Source organism: Primulina tabacum, chromosome 17 (genome assembly GCF_025594145.1).
Source record: "Primulina tabacum isolate GXHZ01 chromosome 17, ASM2559414v2, whole genome shotgun sequence".
NCBI classification, from domain to species: Eukaryota; Viridiplantae; Streptophyta; class Magnoliopsida; order Lamiales; family Gesneriaceae; genus Primulina; species Primulina tabacum.
This window is the reverse complement of record NC_134566.1, coordinates 120,139-132,476: the sequence shown is the minus strand read 5'-3', so window position 1 is coordinate 132,476 and position 12,338 is coordinate 120,139. Positions and strand designations below refer to the sequence as shown.

Sequence of the window (12,338 nt, the reverse complement as noted above, 5' to 3'; positions counted from 1 at the left end):
TTACAAATAATCCAAAAATAAAATACATCATTACCTACATCATCACACACTAATTTTCAATATTTACAACTCTTATTTTCAACATTCAAATATTCAACATTCAAATATTCAATACACACATTTTAAATATTATTTTCCAACGGTTTCTAAGCATTTCCGAATATGGCCTATATAATATTGTCTAAAGCAGAATTGAAAAGACACACATGTAAAATGGAAAATTGCACATATAATCTTGTGACTTGATATTTTTAAGATTGAGATCACGTAGTTAGTTAAAGTTTGGTTTGTAAGTATAGTGATGCTGATTGTAAATATAGTGATGCTGAGGGTCATATTTACGTGTTTTATTGGTCTGTTTTAGTCTATTTTGCATGCGTTTATGTGTGTCGAGTCTATGTTTCATGCATTTACGTATATGATTATGTCTATGGTCACGACTCACGGTTGGTGGTGGTGGATTTGGAGAAAAAGAACCAAAGCAATGAAGTGAAAGCAGAAAACTGAAGATCCAGTCGGAAGGAGTCGCGCTATGGCAGTAATTTTTTTACCACCCCAGCATGACTCAATAAGAAAACTTTTTGGTGGACGATTTCTTTCGCTCTTTGGATGGAATTTTGGAGGCTAATAGGGATGAATACCATAATACACAAGATTTTGATATCAGGCCTAGAATTTTTAAGCCGCCACAAACAAAAAGTGGAGAGAGACGCTCGGAGTTGAGGACAAGCGAAGAATTCGGGGTTTTCATACAACATTTTCTTTCTTCTTCATTTATTTAAGTATTTCTAGTTTAAAAAAATTGTTTTGATAATTTTATGGTGACGTTTAGTAGCTAAATTTTTATATTTGTTAGATTTAAAGGGATCCTACCCCGAGACGTTATTTTATTTAATTTGGTTATCGAGTGAGTTCGAAAGAATGGTTTGTAATAGAAATGAGTAAATATAGTTCGTAGATTTACAATTTGCAAACATATATGAAATTGAATACACGTTAATAGTGATAGTCCAGTAAGTTGAAAGATAAGGGATTTCATAAATCGTGCATGCAATCTCCTTTGATAAATAATTGAAGACGTTTAATTATTTCATTGTGTTGAATTAGTTTAACATTGTTTGAGAGTGTGTGTTAAATAAATTGGGGAATTTTGTTAAAAGTATGAGCAATATTTAAGATTATTTATTTGAAATAAACGAGGGATATGCGAATTAAAATTCGTAATAAATTCTTTATCACTTGATTTTAAGATTTTCATTTACTTGATTTTATTGTCTTATTGAATTAATATTATCTTTAAAGTTTTAGTAGATAAATTCACATCAAATAATCGTTTACACTCAATAAAGAATAAATTTCTGAAAATAATAATTGTACACAGTCACTGTAGGAATGATACTTGTACTCCGTACACTATTCTATAATTTGACTCATGTAATTGCGATTATTTCGAGCAACAAATTTTAAATTTTAGATTGAGGATTTTTCATTGCAAGAAAATTTCGATCAAGTTACTTAGATTTTTTGGTTTTGGTCATTTTCTCAAAAGCCACTAAACTCAATGGATATTACTTATTTGATACTGATATTTTTCCATATAGCTCACATGGCGAGAAAAAAGCTTATGTGATAAAATGAAAATCCACATAAGAAAAATAAAAGAAAATGACAAGTTTCTCTCCTCCCATTTTGGAATATTTGGAAAATTGAGTTATTTTTTTCCTTTAATTTTCCATTTGATTTTGCCCAGATGAATTTTAACAAGTGTGTTAGGACCGGTGTTGAATAAATACTTCGATTTTTGAAATCTTTTCGAATATGAATTAGTTTTTTAAGTAACTGGTTCTGAAATCTTTTGTGTCGATATAGATCAGTTAACTAATAGTAGTAGTGCAAAAACAAACTGAAGGATAAATTGAATATTTTTGGATACGTTATCAATAACAGAATGAATAAAATGATGAACACAAAGAGTTTAATGGATGTTCAGAGACCTCAACTGCTCATATATCACTCCTTTTATCTCAGAGATATGAATTCACTAAAAGACTTTGATTGATTAAAAAGAACTGTAATAACCCACTTCAGTTGGACTTTTATAATGTCAAAATGAAACTGTTAGTTTTCTTCTAATTACTTATCAGTTGTTAACTGAATAACTCTAACGAGTAGCATGAACGCTACGAATAAATCAATGAGACAAGAGCTAAATGTTGCGATTTGTAAGCTGAATAAACTCGAGAGTAAATCGCAACTGACTGATTTGATCTTGATACAGTTGTTCGTGGATTGTTCGTTAAATGTGTATTATTATTCTTCAACTGAATTTATCAGCTATATATAGTATTCGATTCCAACAGTCACATTGAATGCATTAAATGATTAATATCCATCGAATCATCTTTTAGTTCATATAGATGACTTTTTCTGAGAGAGGTACGATGTATCAGACTGTTCTGCTTCATCTGTTCTACTTTGATACAGATAGTCAATTTGTCTGCTGAGATTCAAATTGCTACTGATGACGTGACGAAATGATTAGGAGTTAAACTGGTCGACATATCAGTTTAGCTGAACTACATCGGTTCAAACTAATGTCTTTTTATTTTGAACATTTCAGTTCAGTTTCGCGAAATCTTCAATTCTGATATTCAATTTGTTTAGCGATCTTCGAATCATCAGTTTTTCGACTTATTTGTACTTATAAGAAATTTAATCTATTTACTTCAGTTCTTAATCCATTTCAGTCTGATAAGTCTTCTTTAGTTTTGAGATCAGTTACGAACTCTCAGTTGCATCAATTCAGTTTGGTTCTCTAGTTCTTTTACCGATTTATTTGTCAAACTCTAAAACTCATAATTTCCAAAAAAAGTGTGAAATAATCTTTTTTTCCCAATTAAATGAGCCATGTAGGAGAAAACTAGCCAAATGAGCAATACTTGATAAATTTAGTGATTTTTCGGTGTAAAAATACCAAAACAAATCAAGTTCAAGTCATTATTTAAAAAAACTAAAATTTGACTATATATAAGATTAAAATCCAAAAACACTATATATAAGACTAAAATCCGAAAATAACTTATGAGACTAAAATCAGGGATGACAATGGGCCGGGACGGGGGCGGGTTTTTCTTTCCCATCCCCATCCTCGAATTCCATCCTCACCCCCATACCCGCCCCAATCCCCGTTTTTTCGGGTTCGGGAACTTCGGGGATCAACTTCCCATCCCCGTTTCAAAAATATTAATATTGCAAGACGATAACGAATTCGGAGATTTTCTCAAAACAAAACTTATTATTATCTATTATTATTAAAGATAATATTAATATTGATATCAATATCAATATTAATAATAATAAGATTATTAATATTTAAAAAAATAATATTATGATTATATTATTAATATTAATAATACTATTATTTTATTATTGATATTATTTTTGGGGCGGGTTCGGGGATTTCGGGGATGGGGATAGTAATCCTATACCCGCCCCGAATTACATCGGGGATTTAAAAAAATCCCCGAACCCGAACCCGAAAAAATCGGGGATCCCCATCCCCATTTCGGGTTTTCCCCGCGGGGCCCCAAACCCGTGGGGAAAGTTGTCATCCCTAACTAAAATTGTAAATTTTCCTATACGATAGAAGAAAATTATAAAATAAGAACATTTGATATTTAACTAAAAAAATCACATATAAAGGTTAAAACTATGTGTTGAGAATGAGGGATTACTTCCCCCTATTTAGTTAATCATCAAGAATATTCAAACTACTTTAAGCTTCCATAGGGTACAATCCCTTTAATAAAATCATTCACTCCACCATTTGCCATGTTTTACTTTAGTTTTTTGCATTGTGACTTTGATTCATGAGATTAATCTTGCCAAGGTTTGAACAAAATTAACTTGTTATTTCACTCAAGAACATGATATTTCAACATAAGATACTACTAAAACTTGCATAGATAATGATTGAACTCAAATACATAAACCATGTATATTGCATTTAGAATTTAAAAATAACAAAATCCAAGTCTTAATTTTTCCAACTCATATCTCCACATCCATATGGGGAAAAAAGAAGAAATAAAAAAAAGAACCCTTTTTATAGGGGGAAAAAAAAATGAAGAACCATTTTTTTTAAGAAAAAAAAGAACCATTTCGCATACAAAAAGTGTCTTTTTCATAAAATATATATATATATATATATTTAATTTGACTAATAATAAAATATGAGAATCTAATCTAATCTAACAAAATGATCGATTTTATTTTACACCTTACCGTGTGACATATAAATTAAAGTATTATAATTGATGAAGACATCATCGCAGCCCTCCTTATTTTAATCAACCACTTCAGAAAAGTAAGTAATTAATAATTAATAAAGAGACATAAATAATTTCATGCATAACACTTACATTGTACCAATTAATTTTATTTTTTTTTTTTTTACCTCTTACAAGAATCCTGGAATTTAGTCATAATTCACAAAATATTATTTGAGGAAATTATATCAAATTATATTATAAATGACAAAAACTTGTGTGAGACGGTCTCACGGGTCGTATTTTGTGATACAGGTCTCTTATTTGAGTCATCAATGAAAAAGTATTATTTTTTATGCTAAGAGTATTACCTTTTATTGTGAATATCGGTAGGATTGACCCGTCTCACAGATAAAAATTCGTGAGACCGTCTCACAAGAGACCTATTTTAAATAAATTTGGTAATTAATGTATTGACATCCAATTAAAGTCTACCACAAAACCAATTTCTTTTAATTAATATTACAATAAATTAATTACTTTGATTTTGCTTCATTGCAAAAAAAGGTTTTCTCAAATAAAAAAATGTAAAATTGAAAGGACAATTTAATGCAATATAATTAATGGACGTAGAAATTTTCAAAGAGGGGAGATACATATCTGCCGTCGAAGCAAGACAAATACTATCCAATTTCGGTTGATTTTCTCAAAATTCATCAATCATCACCTCCAAGATCGACCAACGGGAAACGGAAAACCTAATAATCTGTGGATCTGCGGACGATTTCTGGGTTTCATGATCCCAAAATTCAGCTCCCAGTTCCAATCAAATCAAGAAAGTCGATCATAACAGAAAAAACTATGCTCTCTCCATTGATACTATGCATCTTCCTTCACTTAGCTTCTTCGGCTTCATCACTTGACTTCATCTACAACTCCTTCACCGCCAATTCCACCTCTGCTAACCTCACGCTCATCGATGACGCCCGTATCCAGCCGCCGGTGATCCGGCTCACCAGTGACACCAACCCGTTATCCCTGGGCCGCGTCTTTTACCCTTCCAGCATCCGTTTCAAGTCATCCAACTCCTCCAATGTCACCACATCGTTTTCTACCCAGTTCGTGTTCTCGATCCTGCCGGATATCGCCAGTAGCCCAGGTTTTGGCATTGCTTTTGTCCTCTGTAACTCCACTACCCCACCAAATGCGCTGGTTGGGCAGTACTTTGGTCTTTTCACAAGCGGGGCGAGGCAATCTGTTTATCCGCTTCTGGCTATTGAATTTGATACGGGTCGGAACACGGAATTTAATGACCCGGTTGAAGATCACGTGGGCATCGACCTTGACAGCGTCGTATCTGTGACTACTCAAACGGCTGGATACTATAATGCGACTGGTGATCCTAATAATTCTACTTTTGTGCTTCTTCCTATGAGAAATGGGCAGAATATTCACGTCTGGCTTGAGTTTGATGGGCCGCAGAATGAAATCAATGTAACCATTGCACCCGCTGGAGTGCCTCGACCGGCGAGGACTTTGCTGTCGTTTAGGGATCCTGTGATTGCCGATTATTTTGGGCCTGAAATGTTTGTTGGATTTTCAGCTTCCATTACCCAGTGGATTGAGGCACAGCGTCTCTTGGCATGGAGTTTTAGTGATGTTGGTGTTGCAAGGGATATAAATACCACCGGTTTGCCGGTTTTCTTGCCGATAAATTCGGGATCATCTTCCTTGTCTAATGGTGCGGTTGCAGGGATTGTAGTTGGTTGCGTGGTGGCAGCTGCGATTGCTGCATTTTTGGTGTACTGGTTTTGGTGGAAGAGAATGAAGGAAATGGAAGAGGATGATGAGATTGAGGATTGGGAGATGGAGTACTGGCCTCATAGATATTCTTATGAGGAGCTCAGTGAGGCTACAAAGGGATTTTCTGATGAAGAATTGCTTGGTTTTGGTGGGTTCGGGAAAGTTTATAAAGGGACATTGACTAATAACATGGAGGTGGCTGTAAAGTGTGTGAACCATGATTCTAAACAGGGGTTGAGGGAATTTATGGCTGAGATTTCAAGTATGGGGAGGCTGCAGCACAAGAACTTGGTGCAAATGCGGGGGTGGTGTAGGAAAAGGAACGAGTTACTTCTGGTTTATGATTACATGCCCAATGGTAGTCTTAACAAATGGATATTTGACAAGCCCACGAAGCTATTGAATTGGGAAGGTCGAAAGAGAGTTTTGGCTGATGTTGCAGAGGGTTTGAACTATTTACATCATGGTTGGGACCAAGTGGTAGTCCATAGGGATATCAAGTCGAGCAATGTTTTGCTAGATAGTGAGATGAGGGGGAGGTTAGGTGATTTTGGCCTCGCAAAGTTGTATTCACATGGCGAGGTGCCTAATACAACCCGAGTAGTTGGTACATTAGGATACTTGGCCCCTGAGGTAGCAACACTGGCGACACCAACTGCAGCTAGTGATGTATATAGTTTTGGAGTTGTTGTATTGGAAGTGGCGTGTGGGCGGAGACCGATAGAAACTAAGGTGGAAGCCGAGGATGAGGAAGTGTTGATAGACTGGGTGAGGCAGAAGTATTTGGAGGGCACGCTATCTGAGTCAGCAGATAAGAGGATTAAGGGGGAGTATGAAGTGGAAGAGATTGAGGCTGTATTGAAACTGGGGTTGTCTTGTTGTCACCCCGACCCTCTTCGTCGGCCTACCATGAAGGAGGTTATCACGATATTGATAGGTGAGAATTTGGTAATGACACCAAAAGATTTATTATCAGAATTCGTGCCTGTAGTGAGTAAAATGGATAGAGTTGACCGTGGGGAAAGTGAAGAAAATTCTTTGGTGTCTCATCCACTAGATGAGGTTTGAATATGCAATTATGGTAAACATTTTACCATTTTTGATCGTGCATAGTTATCTAGTTTCCAATCTTGGAAACATTTTGTATGCATTTCTTTTTTTATGTGTACTAGAATGTAAGCGAGTAATTTGATGGTTGATCCTGCTGTTATGCTGGCATTGATGTCCTTTCGGTTGGAATATAATTTTTTGCCTTTTCTTCATACTGAATCAAGAGCAACGTAGTTTCTGCTTTGTCAGTAAGAATGAGTAGAAAAATACCAACATCATGGCATAGCAGAACTTTAGAAGATGAATATTCTACCGCGACTGTGACAGAGTGCAACTATCTTTTATTTATGAAAAATCTCATTTAACAGAATTTACTTGACTAGCAGTGACCCGCACATATTCTGTCACATATCATTAGCCATGTAGTGGTTAAAGTGTAAAATTGAAGGAGTGGAAGCTGAAATACGTATTCTTTTCCTTTGAGTTCCTTTGCAAAATCTGAGAACTTAGTTTGCAAGTTGAAGCCACAGACTCGTTCATTCCTTCAGGTCCGCAAACTACCACGCCTATATCAGATCCTCCTGATTCATTTGCGAAATCGGAGAATAGATCTGTCATGTTTGTAGAATGTTAGACCACATATGATTTTGAATGTTAAAATCACATTCTGCTGTAAAGAAATAAATTTTTTATTACCAAGACAGGTGGAAAACTACCTTGAAAATTTGGTCTTCCTCCAAACTGGATTTCATGCTCGTCAAGATTTCTGTTGGCTTCTAGTAATAACCTTTGTCTCATAGCTTGGTTTTGTTTATCAGAAGATAATGAAAGCTCTTTCTTTAATCTTTTCCACTTTATCATTATAGCAATTACAGCACTAAATGTTATTGCTATGGCAAAAGAACACATAAGAAGAAGATCAATCAATGAAGAGGGACTCTTTTGTTCAGAGGGTTTCTTGGCTGATGGGATAATGAAGTGGTTGAAGCAACCAAGGAGGAGGAGAAATGCGATCGAAGAAATCATGGTAATGGCAGCCACCAATAGAAATCTGTCAGATCCATATATTGCATAGCCGGTGGTTCTAAAATTTAATATTTGCATGTCGGGGATGTCTTTAAGTACTTCTCTCAAAGTTTTACCAATTTGGTTTTCCTGAGTCACAAATACTTTGAGTATTATTTGAAACGTTTGGAAATCTAGAATCTGAGATAGAATTGGATTCAGTAAACAAATGTCTTGAGACTTCTTTACAGAGAATATGAGTTGTATTTTAGCTGGATATTCATTTCTTCCATTTCTGAAGTTTGAGGCTCTTTCCTGCAAAATGCTCAGAAACGGAGTTATCCCGATTCCTCCAGCAACCATGAGCAAATTGTCGTACCTGCATCAGGTAGTACAAGGTATTCAGAGTGAGTTAACTGCTGGCGTTATAAAGATATCGTGGCAAAAAACTACATCCTTGGGAAACAACAATTGCCTCTTTTTTCATGCACTGATGTTTATGTGGTACAACGATCGAAATTTGGTACTTGGCTACTATACAATTTAAATTTTTTTTATTGCACTATTAAAGCTGTAGCTTTCGATATATTGACATGCACTTGGTACTATAATTGGTATCAATATCAAATTCATGTAATTAATACCTGTGAGTTGCAAATTTATCGAGCAACTATTGTCTGTGTTTGTGTGGTTTATCTATCATAACAAGTGAATTGTGGTGCTCCACTATTTTGTGGTTTGAAAAGATTTAAGTTGCTCGGTTCTATATCCACCTTGTTCTGTCAGTGTAATTGATACCTTAGGAAATCCAATGTGGCAGGTCCATATGGACCTTCTAATGCAGCGGGAATACACTCCCTCTGATCTGCTTCTGAATCTGCTTCCACGCAAATTTTGTTAAAGAGAGAATTTGTCCATTCCCCATCACTTCTAATAATGATTGAAATAGTATGCTTATCAGTGCTAGAGCTGGAGGTTACGCTGAATGGATGCCATTGAATCTTGGAAATGCTTGGAATTTTCAAAAAGAGCACACTTGTTGGTGTATATTTCAACCCTGAAATCATGAGCTGCCAGTTTATGTAGATGTTCAATGTATAATTTGTATAACAACGAGATAGATGCACGGATTTTACTTGAATCCTTAGGAAATGTCAGTTCCACGGCTTTGCATGGAAAGACTTGAGCTGAAAGAATGCATGTTTCTTGCCTGGACTGTAGGATTCGGAAAAGTTTATCCAGAGCAAAGAGGAAAACTCCCGGAAAAACCATATAAAAATGGCGGTCTCCGCCATGGAACAAGAAGAATACTATGAAGACTATATACAGGTGGTGTGTGTAGTAGAACAACTCGAACCTTTTCCTTCGAATCTGTGGTAGTGCTGTAATCCAAATGATCAGACCTGTTATAAGTGCCATCTCTCCGGCAAGGTAAATGCGCCCTTTATTCTGCCACTTCAACATCTGGTAATTTGACATTATTGACATGATGTCAACTTGGCATAACCTCGGCGAGTAAATAATACCATCAAGAAATTTAGTAGTAGTTACCTCATCCTGAATTCTATGTTTCATTCCCCATATAAAATACGTGCCTGCACCATGTAACGTGGCAAAAAGAAGCATTGCATTTCCAAGCCAAATATGGTATCTCACCGAAGCTTCAAACTGGATGCCAAGTAAACGGAATATGGACATTCCCCTTAATACGGGTAGAAGAAGCAGAGCTAGACAAGCTTCTGCGAGCAAACCAGACCGTGTGGCCATCCTGAACAGTTTGTACTGCCATCTGAAATCGGGTAAAGATCAATTTTTAGTTTTAATATTTCTTCTTTTCTTGCTGAATTTATCGTCTTACAGTTTCAATTTGAATGATTTGACTGGTGTCATCTTCTTGAAGTCATTCGAAATACGGTTGTAGAATGTCCAAACCAAAAAGACGATGAAAAAAGACGAAGCAAGAATCTGTAGTCCAGACAAAATACCAGCATATCGATTCACGACTAGTGGACTGGAGAAAGAAGTAATTACTCTCCTTCCTTGCCTGCATCATAATACAAGATGTGAGACACACAAAAAATCCCAAGGCTTATTTAATGCAGTTAGAATAATTATTTATACAGTTTCAAAAAAAAGAATCATAGTTTTATACCTGATTATTGATTCTCTTTGTTTTAGTTCCAGGTATATGAAACCAGTTATAGCCAAAGCAATTACAGGAAACGTGTAGACGACAAAATCAAGACCTGTGCAGATTTAAAAACCACCATATCAATATTGACGGAAGCAGAGCTATAACGCTTTCTTGAAAAGATTCATAATGTTACCATTATAGCCAAAGGCAGAAGCTGCGGCCTTTTGTTCAGCTTTCTTCCATTTTCTTGTCCAGAATTCAGTTTGCTTAAGAACCCAGAGCGACACCCAACAAGTAAATATCAAGATCATCAGCACCTTGAGTATTATTAAGGTTGTTTGCGCCATGTTTGTCCGAAATATTTTGCCTGCGATATAGACTTAAACGAGCAGGTTCTAACTCTCAAGTCTATGTTGACGTATCCAGAGAAGATGCATGCCAATATATAGCACTCAGGCAAGAAATTCTATTTGCTAAACCAGCACTTGGTTGAGTACCTTACCACTTTTGCAGAGGTGATACTGTGATATACTTGCATTTTTGGAATATGAAACACACTATGTGATTGTACTTTAGTGACTTCAATTATCATTCTTAAGTTTCATTTCGAACATCATGCGAGCTTAGACTTAACACGATGTCTAGTTGCATGGGGTGACATAAGCATGACGATTGTTTTTTGTCTATTTTTGATGAAAAATTTCTCTTTACAATTATTTATTCATGTTGTATTGGTTGCAGCTTTAAATATAGTGGATTTATGGTCCACCGTACCACTTACCCTTAAAATCGATTAATTACAAACCCATGAGTATTGGAAGTCGTTTTAGAAGTGAAGTGGTTGAATCATGGAGAAGAGGATAAATAAATGACTTTGTTCAAAAATTTTGACTTTTCTTGTTGTATTTTATTTGATTATTTTCATCATTAAAAGTAAAATTCTTACAACAAATAAAAAAGTTAAATTGTATTTAAATTCCCAATATATTGGGTTTGTTGTCAGTTCAGAAAAAAATATGTGTTTGCGTTATCTGATCCATAAAAATGTTTCTGTACGTACTCCTTGGGCCACACGTCTTATCTCAGATGAAAATCGGTACAAAATATTAATACTATGATACTAGTATATGATACTTGAGTATCGAGTATTTCATATATGATATTAATATGTAATTTTTGAGTATCAAAACATGTATAACAAATATTGATATTAATGACATATTTTCTTGGATAAAAATTGATACAAAAAAGTTTAAAATGTGATTCAAATATATGATATTTGAGTATCTATTGTTTCAGATTTGATACTAATATATGATATTTGAGTACCCAAAAAAGTGTAGCAAGTGTTGATATTAATAAAGTTATTTCAATTTTATACTCAAGTCTTATTTTTGTACTTAGTTATAAGATAGTAGGTACTCAAATATAATATATTGATATCATAATTTCAATGTTTTATGGTTATTTGCTTCCTTGAAAAGATATGTGAGCCCAACAAGTGATTTTTTTTTCGAATCGGGAAATGTATAAACATTTTTTTTCCTCAAAAAATGGTTGAACACAAACTCATTTTTGAATTTAGGGATTTAAAAGCAAGTTACCAAATAAAAAATTCAATGAAGTAATAGATGAAGTCAATAATGAGTTTAACCATTTGAGCATGCTATGGTGAAATTCTGAACAAGGGGCAATCTGTTTAGTTGAAATTTCTGAAAGAAAGATGGAAAGGTACAAGTAGACACATGATTATCTTCTAGTGTTTTAACTTATGGATCACACCACAATCTTGTTAAAGGCTGGCAAAAAATTCAGTGCTTTTTTTCCTTCTTTGGAGTGGACATCTATTATGCAAATTGCTTGTTATGAAAAAAGGCATATCAAGCAAGTGCTTGGAGATAATTTTCAAGTAGCCACCAAATAAAACCGTGTAAAACCGAATAATTTTTTGAGGTTTGGCTCGTGTCTACGGTAAAAAAATGGCCTTTTGACTTGCTTAGGAGTCATGCTTCCCAAAAAAGGTTAGACTTGTTGGAATTATTTTGTGGGCTCACATAATTTAATTAATTGTACATGGA

The 12,338-nt window shown here is 34.8% G+C and overlaps 2 protein-coding genes and 1 long non-coding RNA gene across 4 annotated transcripts; 2 read left to right on the top strand and 1 right to left on the bottom strand.

Annotated features, from left to right (window-relative positions):
• Positions 1 to 4,919: 4,919 nt before the first annotated feature.
• LOC142532080 (L-type lectin-domain containing receptor kinase S.1-like) lies at positions 4,920 to 8,143 on the top strand. Its single transcript, XM_075638389.1, has 2 exons — positions 4,920 to 7,133; positions 7,988 to 8,143. Exons 1-2 carry the CDS (start codon positions 5,130 to 5,132, stop codon positions 8,000 to 8,002), a joined length of 2,019 nt encoding a protein of 672 aa, XP_075494504.1. The 5' UTR covers positions 4,920 to 5,129; the 3' UTR covers positions 8,003 to 8,143.
• Positions 7,222 to 10,930, bottom strand: LOC142532079 (ferric reduction oxidase 8, mitochondrial-like). Of its 2 annotated transcripts, XM_075638388.1 has the most exons (9): positions 10,454 to 10,930; positions 10,279 to 10,372; positions 9,985 to 10,170; positions 9,678 to 9,915; positions 9,263 to 9,590; positions 8,925 to 9,183; positions 8,376 to 8,505; positions 7,838 to 8,276; positions 7,222 to 7,732 (listed from the first exon to the last, which is right to left on the bottom strand). In XM_075638388.1, exons 1-9 carry the CDS (start codon positions 10,605 to 10,607, stop codon positions 7,551 to 7,553), a joined length of 2,010 nt encoding a protein of 669 aa, XP_075494503.1. In that variant the 5' UTR covers positions 10,608 to 10,930; the 3' UTR covers positions 7,222 to 7,550. The 2 variants fall into 2 exon arrangements, with proteins under 2 accessions (XP_075494503.1, XP_075494502.1); XM_075638387.1 differs by having other exon boundaries at positions 7,838 to 8,505; positions 10,454 to 10,928.
• On the top strand, positions 9,757 to 10,442 carry LOC142532081 (uncharacterized). The gene is made up of 3 exons (XR_012816477.1): positions 9,757 to 9,925; positions 10,027 to 10,189; positions 10,305 to 10,442. It is a non-coding gene; the product is annotated as an uncharacterized LOC142532081 (long non-coding RNA).
• Positions 10,931 to 12,338: the final 1,408 nt, after the last annotated feature.